The following is a 13,027-nucleotide window of genomic DNA, read 5'->3' as shown; positions in this document are numbered from 1 at the left end:
TGTGGGACATATTTTCTTAGCACACTTAGTGCCAATTGAGCCTCATTTAAACACCGTAGACTACCTGAGTATTGTTGCTCACCATGATTCTGATGGGTGCTTTAAGCAGGATACCACCCAATCACAATCCCACCCATCACAAAGCTCAAATCATCTCAAACTGGTTTGCTGAACATGACAACGACTACTGAAATGGATTCCACAGTTAACAGATCTCAGGCCAACAGAGCATGTTTGAGTTGTGGTGAAACGGGAAGATTCAAATTATGGATGTGCAGCTGATTTGCAGTTTGCAACAACTGTGTGATATTATCCAGTTAATATGCACCAAAATCTCTGAGGAACATTTCCAGCATCTTGTTGAATCCATGCTATGAAGAATTAACGCAGTTCTGAAGGCACAAATGGGTCCAACCTGGCACCAGCAAGGTGTAATTAATGAGTCAGTGGTTGTTTTACATTAAAGATTTTTCAAAATATGAACTGTGCATTCCTTTTTATTCGTTTTTCACATATTTTCCATCGTTTTTCACCTCTATCTTTCACATCTTTTAAAACAGACTCCCCTCCTCTCACTGCCATTGTTGATACAACGGTACACCTTCAGTAAATAAGATAACATGACTGTGTCGTACATAATGTGCACATAAAAACACTGCCCTGTAGTCACACAAAACTCTGGTAGGAAACCTTTTGCAAAGCAAGCAAAGTTTTCTGTGTTTTACATCTGCGTTCACCTGGGGGTGTAGGGCTCTGCTGGAGGAGGGGGAATGTAGAGGTCCTGCAGGGCGCAGCTACTCCTCCTGGACGGAGTGCTTAAAGTGCTGGTCGGCGTAGCGACGCTGCTGCTGGGGCTCTGAGGGAAGATTGGCTGTGTGTAAGTGAGTGTATGTGTATGTGTGAGCATGTGTGAAAGACAGAGAAAAAGGCAGACAGAGAGAAAGAGCGAGAGAAACAGTTACAGGGACCGACACAATGAAAATTTGGAGCTCACAGCAGTTCAGTCAGTCAGTTCGGGGAGCGTTCACTCTGTTCAGACTGTGCAGCTGAGCATCTCAACCATGAAATGAGCTGTGTACTGTACATTTCTGATGCTTTAGTTCTAACTGGTGCACAGAGGAAGAGAGGCTGGCGTGCGGTCTAGTCATCCCTCTTAGTCAGGTCAAGGAGGATCTGTCCGTAGCCTACTTTGCTTGTTATGTACAGTAGACTGTTTTCTAAAGAAAACATGTCTTTGTGTTTAAGCACCACAATGTAAAATAAATTTGCCGAATGTATTGTCAGAATAAGAATATGCAACATCGTCAGCTTAACTTGAATAGTCGGAGAAATGTAATCCAATCACAAGAAATCATCGACTTCCAAAAAAAAAAAGGTTTTTCAACAATAGAATACTAATAAGACATTACTCAAACTATGCTGCATAAACTCAGCGCTGACCAATAGCTGAGATGTAACACTGAGTGGTCTGTGTGCTCCATCATAAGACCATTATATGAGTCACCGCGCAATGTTCTTTTCAATAACTTAGCAGAATACCTTGACATTTTAAATTTTAGTCACAGCTCAGATCAGAAAACACCACAGTCTCTGGTTGGCTTTTTTCTTTTCTTTTTTTTTTGCCCCTGAAAAATGCCAGCGACATAGCAGATTCGATTTAGGTGGAGAAGAAGAATGTGAGGACGTGAAGGGGGAGGAGGCTGAGCAGCACTGCGCTTCAGGGCCTCAGGGGGAGAAAACATTTTCTCTGGAATGGGACTCAAAGAAAGGCTGGACTACTTTAATACACCTCCCTCTCATTTCCACCCATTCTGGCGCAGGCACACGGTCCTAATATTGTAATTGGTTTGGCTGAAGTAGGACAACAGATGCCACTTAGGGCTGAAATGTCAAAATCTGTATGGATCATGCTGGACATCAGTTAGTCAAAAGAAGAGTGTTTGATGTTTGTAAGGTGTATTACAAACATGTAATAATTGATAAAATAAAATAATGTTAAAGTCGAAAGTTGTGATCACAAAGTGGGTGGAGTCAGGTGGATTAGTTTGGACGCTACTCTACAAGCGGATTCATGTTACACTCTCATTTTATATTCTACCCATTTTAGGGTGATCGCGGTTTTTGGTGTTTAGCTTTGTACGTTTATATTCACCACAGGCACAGAGATGAACACAAGCGAACAACATCAACAGCCACACAGAGACGTGAATGAAAGCTATATCTGCGGAGCATGAAGGAAGTCATCATACCTGCAGAGCTAATGGTTTCCATCTCATGTTTTTCAGCAGAGCAGGGGTTGATGTGAGCGTGCTCTGGGGGCGTTTCTTCAGCGTCAGGGTGACACCTGCAGGATCTCCACGCAACAAGTTCACCAGATTTTTCAGCTGCCAGCCCACCTAGTGCACAAGAATAGCTCGATAAGGGTTTCCTCAACCCACACGGGCATTTTAATGCCTTAGACTGCAGAAATAATGGGAAATATTGCCTAGACTAAATAAACAGGGAGTGTTTTTTTTTTTGTTGTTTTTTTTGCCATATGTATTAGTGAAGTTTACCTTTGAATATTTGAGAATATGACCATCATCATGTAATCAGTTTTTACTATTTCACAGAAATTTTTGTATAACTAGCTGATGGACTGTTAAGCTATTACACATAAAAATTCACCTTCATCTACCAGATGCTCATGCTGCAGTATCTGTCTCTGTAGACTCACATATGTAGCGATCATTATAGAATTTAATACGTGGGCTCTAAAGTTTGTTATCTGAACAATATTGAAATATGGTTGTAATGTATCCTTAAGTTCCAGAGTTATGCTCCTGAATAATAACCAGAAGAGTTTTTACAGAAAAACTTGACTAAATTTGACATTTGTCCATTACTTTATTACTTTATCATTCAATACTATTAGACATTTATGTGAAAATTGTAACAATTTTTGAGTTTTGGATCCAACCAGAACATCAAGGATACTAGTAGCTCACCCAGTTCAAGATTCATGACAATTAACAGGTTAAAATGACTGTAAAAAGGACAAAGGTGACATTAATCTTGAGAAGAGTGTGGGCGAAGACCCATTAGGTGATCATTGTGTGTAAGTTTGTTTCAATTCTGACCAATACTTTAGGAGGAGGCGTGAGTCTTATGAGCTGTGGTTGGACAAATGGATGGGCTATCAATGGACCCCTTACCATGGCATAAGCTCATTGGTTCTTAAGCCAGATGAGCTTAAAAAGCATGTTTTGGTTTTTTTTTAAATGCCATAAATGAACAGCTGGACCAAACCTGAATAAATTTCTTCAAAAAATTGCTGATCATGAAAAGAGGAAGGATGCAGGCTTAAAACATAATGTCTTCAGTGATGCTATCATCAGAGAGGAGGCATAAGAAGCTGATATTTCAGTGCAACAATACCACATTTAGTCTTCTTATTAACTGTCTGTATTTCAGGTAGTTTCCATTCACGATTTGAAGTCCTTTTCTTTATGTCTAATCTTTTTTTTTTTCAATTCACCAGAAAATGCGAGCTGTTTTATTTGAGGTGCTGTTACTTTGTTATTTTGGTAATGCACATGGATCCTGATGGTTGACAACTGTAGCACTGCCTGCAGCCCTCTGAGGTTCATGTTGATGATGATGTTTAATGCAAAGCTGGATGCCTCAGGGCATCTTGCACGCCTCCTGCCATGTTGTGCTACAGCCTGATGTTGTGTGTTGCGAACAGCTGCATGCCATGTAAATACTCTTTAACCCAGTTTTAATGATATTTGGCACAAATAGCATCCTGCCCAGAGAAACACTCTCTGCTGCTGAACCAAATATGCCAGGTCCAGTTTGGGGAGGAAAATAAAAAATTCTCCCGCTCGGTCAACCGCACTGAATTTTCAGTGTGTCTCGTGTATTTCAAGCACCCTGAAGTACCAGACATTTTTCAGCCTCTGACCTGGCAATCACTTTGTTCCTTGCCAAGTAATTTTTCACCCTTACAGCCACTACACAGAAATTCTTCACAGAAAGTGCATTAAAGACATAGACTGACTGAACAGGCAGACAGACAGACACTTTGCTTTTATTCTTTATTCTATGGTAGAGGAAAAAATGTTCTTCTGTGTGAAGAAAAAAAAGTGTTTATTTAAAGCAGTAAATCCCTGATTTTCAGCTTTTTAAGCTGTTTATGTGGTAAAGAAATGTTCTGCTTTAAAGTGTTTCTTATACAACATCAAGTCATTGGTTTCTTCCTTTTGTTTCATCTCACTGGAAATTCAGATAAAACTCGTGAGCGTTAAAATGTAAAAATGTACCATAGTGTATGTGATATTTTATGTGTTTGAAGCTTTTTTCATTTAATGGCCATTCCTGCACCAGACTCTATCACTGTTGTCACGAGTTATTTACTTCTGTGTGCACAACACCACCAAAATAACCTACAAATTAGCAAACCCTTAGGTCTTTCTACATGTTTTCAAGTTAATCACAAGGCAGAGCATTTTTTTTTTTCATCATTCGTTTCCTTTGATGTAACTCGTTTGCTTTAGCTGCCATTTCTACATCCACTTCTTATGAAAAAAGATGCTCAGATCCAGTGAACTCTGCTCTGTGTCTTTTTGCTGGAGTACTCCCTGCTGCCTTAATTATAAATCCCTCAACTATTTATAACATGCCTTGTTTTTTTTCACTTGGTGGTGTTTTCGTCCTTGAGTATTAAGATATTTAACAACTTTTCTTTATGACTTGTTATCTCATTTTCCTGTAAGAAGAGATGGTGGCAGTAATCTAGGCCATCACAGACAAATCTAGTTCAATGCAGTTTCTCTAAACCCTCGAAGGAACGTTTGTGAACAATCAGCCGTAATTAAGTTGCTCTACGCTGTGCCATAATAAATTAAATGCATTAAGAATGTTTAAGCTGGTTTAAGCAATGTTTATGAGTAACAGTGGAGTTTTAGCTCAGCATGTAACTCTACTGCAGTAATGTATTGCCTACATAGGCTGCTGCAAGAGTCCATCCTCTGTTTGAGAACACCCATTACTCAGTCCTACCCCACATACTAATTTCGGGCAACCAATACATCATAATCGTGTTGTTTAGAAAGAGCTGAGAATGTCTTGCAAATCAGTCTGCAAAATCACTCAAATCATTTATACTATACTTCAGGGCCCTATTTCAATTAGCTGTTTCTGTGTTGGGCTTATGTAATGCTAATATTTACATTACCATGACAGGCTAAAATAGCTTCCGTAGAAGTTTTGTTTGAATACATTGCATTTTCCTTTGGTGCCCCATGAGGAGCATGACTCTGACTGACGCATGCTTCGGTAAAATGAAAATCAACTCTGCATTTCCACTTTTTCTCCAAAACATGGCTGCATTCAGTGGGTGACTTGACTGACTGAAATGAATCTGACTTGAGCTGTGTAATTATCATAAATCTCGCTGTTGCACACACAAGTAGCAATTATTTTAAACAAAGGGTGCTATATTTAAATTCCACTCTACAGAAAAGTGAAAGTTGAAAGTTTTTTCGCTTTCATTTCTGCTCATCACGCTGTGTACGCTGCAGAAACAGACATTTTGTGCAGTTGTGCCTCTCACTGACAGAAACAATGGCAATTACTTTGGCTGATAAGTGCTCATGCTGAATCTGGGGACAGCTGAGAACAATTTGAGGTCAAAAAGCCATGTATTGAAATAAAAAGAATGAACAGCAACATCCCCACTTGGAGCCTGGATTATACACTTTATTATTTCCATTTCCCATCTGCTTTTCAGTTCTTTTCTGCTATCTATTAAAAAAAAGAAGAAGAAGGCTAAAATTTGGTAGTTGCATTCAGGTACATCGCAACTATCAAGAATGGTCTAATTATCAAGAAAAACAATTTGTGTGTGCCACTAGTTTCTAGGAACAAAAACAGAACTCTCGCTAGCACAAGTTACCTTTTTGAAGCAGGTACCTCTTGATCTGCTTTTAACAGAAAATCCAACTGACCCCATGATGGCCCTCAAAAACTACTACAAGAGACACTACAGCCAGTATCCTAGACGATAACAGTTGAGCTGCAGTGGCTCATAAAACCACTGAACTGCAGGAGTGCATAAAACAACAGCATGCATTCATAATTTCTTTATGTATGTAAAAAATGTCAAAATTAAACAAACATTTGCATAAATAATCTGCAAATGCAATGCAAATAACATGCAAATTCAAATAACACCAATTTTCTTTTATAAACAACATAATAATAAGGCAGAGAAAGAACACGACCATACCACTGTCTGATGATTGACCTGGATGACTTCATCTCCAGCATGGATTTTCTTGCAGCGGTCAGCCAGTGACTGATGGGAAAACAGAGAGACCGAGTCATTAAAAGCAGCTCTGATTCAAGTAAAGTATAAATAGTGAACGAACAGTGAGGTGAAACTCTGCAAAGGTGAGCAGAAAGACATTTGCACTTACTCCCTCTGTGGTGCCGGTGATCACATGCAAACCATCATATGTTGATTTGATATACATGCCCTGTGGGAATATAGCAGATATGTAAATGACTGCCTTGTAAAGCACAGCATTAGGAGTCGGCATCATCTGCACCTCAGCTCAGCCCCGCAGTCATTTGCAGTACAGACTACTCCATATTTGCAAATCTCCATTTGTTTTAATCTGCTTGTGGTGCAAAACTGGTAGAAAATCTGGGTTTTTACTCAGTGAAAGCCTGAGAGGGAAAGTGCTTTTATACACATCTCAATTTGTCTCAGTAGTCTTAAACAACCAGAGGAAAGTCATAAAATATCACACGGGTGCACTTTCTTTAAATGCACAGAACACTCTGCAAACTTATGTCATGTAACGAGTCCCTCGCAAGCAGATTAAATCAAAGATAAATGATTGTTTATCTGCAAATACTTTTAGTCTGGCGCTGCAAAAAGAAAAAAAAACCTTCAAGGCTTTCACTAAAAGGGGTCAAAAGTACAAGACAAACAAACACACAACTATTTACACACAGATATGCATGAAAATACATGCATAACTATGTGACACACACACACACACACCGAGTCACACGCAGAAACGTAGAAGCAGCATGCCAGTCTTCAAGATGAGTGGAAGAGGTTTATTTTTAGGCTACTTGACCCACTGTTGTGTTCAGGTTTCACTGAACGGATGAAAGAACTTCCATGCCCAATGCTAGCGTTTGTGTGTGGGGGGTGGGGCTTTCATTGTGGCTCCAAGCAAGGAGCTTGTGCCCGAGTGTAGGTCAGTGCAAAGATGGAGTCCAACAAAGGGGAGCGTTTATATACAGTGCAAGAAAAGTATTCTCTGCTTCTAAACAGTTATATACAATCCTAAAAGTAAGTGCTAACAGAATTGCCGGTTGCTGTATTCTATTTGCTTGCATTTCACTCATCTGAATGTGGCCAATATGTTGTTTTTATGTCACATTTTATCCACTGACTCACATGCCCACCAGCTTAGCAAAACCTAGTTTGATGTCAGCTAATGTGAGTTACATTAGATATCGTGCTGAAAAGCAGCACGCAAGGTTTAAAATCTACAATCCATATTTCAGATGTTCTGTTTGCTTTGAAATGCAATTTTGGTCATTCCCAGAAAACTTGACATGACATTATCATCCCCAAGTTGAAATTCTTGATGCCTCTACAGGTATGTACAGATAACCAAATATATATACAGATGTAGTCAGGCTTTTAATGAAAATAGCCTCTGTATGCTTCAAAAAGTAAGTGTGTGCTGTTCCATTAGAAAACTGCATTTATAAAAACTTTAACTGGAAAATCAGGCAAAGTTAGTACTGGGCTTGAGCAGAAATATGTTTGCAGTGAGTAAGAGAAACGCTTAAGAGAATTTGCACATGCCATATTTGTATAAAACAAAATACTCTGTCATGCTGTTTAATCGTCATTAGTACGATTCACATTAGTAAGTTTTGTACTTTACTTTTTTGGCTTTTCCCTGTGTTCATCAAACCTGAAAAACAATTTAACATCTTGATATTTTAAGTATATTTCAAGTTTGTGAAAAGTATATTGAAATATTTGTTATGTGTATTTGTTATGTACGCCTTGTTACGTATAGTGAAGTACGAGGTATGTATGCCTGGGATTACTGTGTGATAGATGACCCACTCCTAAAAAATACCTACAAATTTCTGCCTTTCCTGTAATTATTAGTTAATCAGCTATGTAGTCTACATAAAATGTGTAATTTATTTGTTGACTTATTATAGTATCTTTTCAAACTAAGAAAAAAATAAGAATTTATTACGTACTTATTATTACTTTATAATAAAGCAGCATGAATGTTTCTGCTGGGTTTCTGAAGCTACACCAAAAAAATTATTTAAAAAAGTTCTTTCAAATCTAGACTAAAGCCAGTAATTAGTTCATCTGTTCATGGTTTTCATAAGTCTTGAAAAAGTGAGATACAAAATCTGAGCTGGATAATTAAAACTGAACCCATTTCCCCAAAACGGGTGTGATTCTGAGAGTCTGAGGGAGGGTCACTCTTACCAAGCCTTCAGTGGATTTTATGTTGGCGAGCTGCACAACCTCCAAATGTGCAGACTGGGACACCATGGGATCCGAGGAGAGCGAGATAATTTGGTCGCACACTTCAGACAGTGTTTTACACTGCGGAGGACACGTTAGGGATAAATACAATCTTCAGGCTTGCACATATTAGTTTAAGTATTTCTTCGATAGAACAACATTTCAAACTCACCACATTCAGGATCTTGTTTTCTGTTTCATACACAGAGCAGTCCTGAGGAATATTCAGAAAGCACTGTTACCTCAAGAGAATTTGTCAAAATGAAGTTATTATTGGCATTTCTGCTGTAGGTGGATATAAGCAAAAACCGAGCAGCTTGGCACCTATAACCCCCAACACTCCCACACAGGCAGGCACAAACACAAAACAAATGAATCACCAATGCGGAGGCACATCTTTCCCTCTCTCTTTCACTCTGCCAGTCTTTCTCTCTCTCAGCCTTCAATTATTTTCCCTTTTGCCCTCTTTCACGCTCACTTTTAATGTTTTCCCACTTTAATTTTTCTCTTAACTCTATATAAACATTATATTCCACAGAGACCAACCTAAAACCTGTACAGTTCTCTTAGTTTTAACTGATCTTTAGAGGCTCTATATGACTGACAGACCCAGATACAATAAAATGAAACTGCAGTTTATGATAAGCATCTATCTTTTCTATCACTTTAGAATATATTTTTAGGTCACTCTTTGAGGTGGCTCTAATTAGGATGCTGCTTTACATGAAAGCATATCTGACAGATGAGAAACAAGTTGTGAAGTAGTCAAGTCCAATTTCAGCTTCTCATTATCTCTGACAGCTGCAAATTCTAAAACTAATAAAAAAGTAGGATGTATTGAAAGGGAAAAAAAATTGTGCAAATGTATATCTGCTTTAGGGTTTAGAAAGATTTTAAATGTATGCAGGGAATGAAGTAAAATTTTTGAGATTTCATTTTAAAAATCATAAGCACATTTACTAAAGAACCAGGTATTTTTCCCAATTCTGCCGTTATACTTTAATATGGATCAGCTTCCTTTTTTCTGACAGGGGCTTTGTGATGATCCCAAGTTTGCTCTGAACACTATGAAGTAACACAGTACAACAGGATATGATACAATAAATCATTTCATATTTGTTACCTGTTGTACAATTGTAGTGAGCTCAAGACATAGCTGGATAACATTGTTTCTGGTCACAGAGTAATCTGCCACTGCTGCAAATGGAGATCTGAAAAAGAAAGAGCACCTGGAATGAACCATTAGATCATTCTTCCTTTGAGACTCAGTCACTGGTAAATTTTACATATTTTTTTTACCAGCATTTCTCCCTTTACATTTTAGGATTCCTCACATTTCTGCCTATGTTAGTCTGTTTTGGGGGTTTTATTTTGGAATGTGACGTCTGTAATGCTTTTAACACATTTAATAATATTCACATTTCTCCTAAGGCCGAGAGCAGCTGACGTAGAGCAGAGATTATTAGTTGCTGTTCTGCTTTTTCCAAATAACCTCACAAGTGCGTCCTATCCACAGTCAACAAATGCCGCTTCGACTCCCACGTTTCTATTTGTACAATTTGGTCAACAATTAAGCATTTTCAAACATGAAATGAAACACGGATTAGTGAATTTTAATTGGGATGAATGCTGTAAATCATGTCAGCTATAATGGGGGAAAGGCAAAGCAAATCACTTTGTTATTTTTGCTGAACGTTGTCAGCTTTGAACTTCCAAATTCATCAAACACAAACAGACACAAACACACAGACTGGCACAATCCCACAGGGAAGCAAGGATAAAGAGACGTATAAATAGACTTTCTCGGTGTCTTTTTGGCCACCCTGTCAAAATCTACTTATATAAGACTTTTACTCATCTTTTCTTGTCAAATGATTGGTCATGGACATTACACAGAAAAACAAAACCAGTCTGTATCTGTTAAAAAAACAAATCAGACTACATGTACCAATGCATGTAAACAGGACTGTCTCATTCCTGTTTGATGTCAGAGTTATATATTTGATTTGGTGTGTGTTATTTCAAACCAACATAATAAAAAATGTTACATTAATTAAAATTATTATTATATCTTTTTGCTTGCAATTAGCACAATTGTAAGTTTGCATCTAAGACGAATCTAAGGAAATGTATGCAAGAATATACCCAGTATGCATATAAATATGTGTCCATGTGAACCTGTATTTATGTGTGTGTGTGTGTGTAGTTGTAAATGGGCCCAGTACCTGAATCTACACAGCTCTGTGGGGCCCTTTTCCACAGTGTGCGTCCACATGTTTACACATGACTTAGCAAATGTTTAAATTCATCTTTTTGCAAATCTCACCTGTCAAGCCACGCCAAAAGGCTTTTGGCAGCAGCAATGAGGTCCACCACTGAAGTTAGAAAGTCGTTGGGCAGCTTGCGGGTGGCTCGGCCGTCATAATGGCCACTGCGCCGCCTGCCTGTGATGAAATTCTGCAGGTTCTTGGCAGATGCGTTAAGCTTATGAGAAAGCGTTTTGAGATTCTCAGTCTCCAGCCCATAATTCTAGAGGGGAGAGGAAAGTAAATTCACTGTGTTTGACCAGTTTGTCAGTGTTTGCTTTCACTGTGACACATTCCATGAATATCCCCAGCCTGGAGATAGAAACCAATTGTTCTCTGATGGCGCTTTATGAATAGGAATACTACAGCCGACCAGCCCACCACGCTCCACAACAGAAAGGCTCCACATATGATGAAAATGTGTGAAACCAGCTGTCACTTTGCACGCCTGGGCATCGTTGAGCGCTCATTACACTTTGCGGCTAACTGCACGTGTAGGCCTATGGGCAGCTATCGTGTCATGAGTTTCTTGGGAGGGGAGAGCGCAGCAGGAGGGCCACTAATCATATTTAATACAGCAGTGCCTGAGAGACTTAAAACTAAATCCCAGTTACGTAAGAAGCTTTAGGGCTGAAGCAGGGCCCCCTGTGCAGCGATGCAGGATGAGTGGACTTTAGATTCAGATTGCATCTGTGACCTTAGTCTGGTAATCTCCACCCAGTTTTTCTATAGATCTCAAGCGTTAACACAAACTTTATTGCACCTTGTCTCTGTTATTTCTGCTTCTCATTTCTCATTTACCATCTTTTACTTTTATATTACTGCAGTCTAACTTTCTTTGGTTCAAAAACAGAAAATTTGAATTAAATACTGGAATTATATGTGCAAGTGAATATAAAAAAAACTCAAAATAAAGGAAATTATTAGGAGAGAAAATTATTTAGCTGGATGCTAAAGACACCTTACAAAAAGACTTTACATTTTAATTTCCTCTTGTGGTAAACTGGACAGCATGGCCAGAGTAAGTATTCTCAAAGATGCAAAGCATTTATATGATTCACCCTTAGACACCTGAGCCACTGAGCATCCAATCCAACACCAAATAGTTCTTTCGTGTAGCTCCTGTTATATAAAGTGAAAAGTTTCCAAACCCCAACATAATCAGTACAAACTGCTTGACGGTATTTGTCCCTTATTTCAAACAATCAAACAGTTATTTTATAAATAATCTAAGAGTAAGTAAAAGAGTAAAAAACAATAATAAATTACTTCATCAATCAAATCGTGTTTTCCAGAGTAAATAAATTGTAACATTTTCACTGCAAATTTTAAGCACCGATATGGACACTTTTAGTAAGTAGGGTCTAAAAATATGTTCACATTGACGGACAAAAGAGAACATTTGGGAACAGCTATCCTGGGAAAACCTCCATTTAAGAAAAAATGTTCCTTAAATGAAGCAAAGCCTCCAAGCTAGTTCAGAAACACAGCTCAAGCTGCTCTGCGTCACTCTCCTTGCATCATATACCAAATATACCTTCCTGATCTGGTGGTCTATTTAAGCTACATAACTTCCCATCTCTCCGTCTGACATGCTAGTGCCGCTGCCGAATCGCCTTCTGTTTTACCCCCTTTACGCTCCAGGGATATATTTGCTCATGAGTCCCCAGTTTTATATGTAACATATTTGCACACAGACACCAGAATCTGCTTCCAGTGCATTTTTTAATCTGTAGCATGCTTCTGATGATTGCAGTATACATTTGTTCATTTTAATGCCGTTCATTTGGCCATTACATGACTGACCACTAAATCTTACATTCTCGTGTTAGAGACAAGTCGAGGTCTCTACTCTGTATGCAGTAACATCCAGAATGAATGTTATAAGGAGAATAAATATTATGCTCCAGCTACTCCAGCTGTACATTAGCCAAATCAGCAGAACAGCAATCTATCATGCTGACACTAACAAAACTTGTGTTTTGGGGAACTAAGAGCAGAAATCCCTTCGGGATGAAGCGGTAATCCATGTCAACACTAACGACAGTTGTAAGATTTGCCTGTGGAAGATCTTTTGGCCAGATTAGTAACTCTGGTAGATTTGCTGTGATGTTTAAAAATTGGGGCCTAAAGCAATCCGATCTACATCCAC

At 38.6% G+C, this 13,027-nt stretch overlaps 1 protein-coding gene across 4 annotated transcripts in view; it reads right to left on the bottom strand.

Moving 5' to 3' along the window:
* Positions 1–13,027, bottom strand: part of LOC146509694 (connector enhancer of kinase suppressor of ras 2-like) — a 34,054-nt gene that overhangs the window by 15,302 nt on the left and 5,725 nt on the right. Inside the window, exons 3-10 of one of the 4 annotated variants that reach the window (XM_085174996.1) lie at positions 10,896–11,098; positions 9,693–9,798; positions 8,742–8,783; positions 8,531–8,650; positions 6,462–6,521; positions 6,272–6,340; positions 2,250–2,396; positions 738–871 (exon numbers count right to left, since the gene is read on the bottom strand). In XM_085174996.1, the coding sequence (XP_085031122.1) occupies positions 738–871; positions 2,250–2,396; positions 6,272–6,340; positions 6,462–6,521; positions 8,531–8,650; positions 8,742–8,783; positions 9,693–9,798; positions 10,896–11,098 (881 nt within the window). The remainder of the gene's footprint in view (positions 1–737; positions 872–2,249; positions 2,397–6,271; positions 6,341–6,461; positions 6,522–8,530; positions 8,651–8,741; positions 8,784–9,692; positions 9,799–10,895; positions 11,099–13,027) is intronic. The other 3 variants (XM_085174997.1, XM_085174999.1, XM_085174998.1) reach the window with 3 other exon arrangements.

Source organism: Neolamprologus multifasciatus, chromosome 10 (genome assembly GCF_963576455.1).
Source record: "Neolamprologus multifasciatus chromosome 10, fNeoMul1.2, whole genome shotgun sequence".
NCBI classification, from domain to species: Eukaryota; Metazoa; Chordata; class Actinopteri; order Cichliformes; family Cichlidae; genus Neolamprologus; species Neolamprologus multifasciatus.
This window is presented reverse-complemented; position numbering and strand designations above follow the sequence as displayed.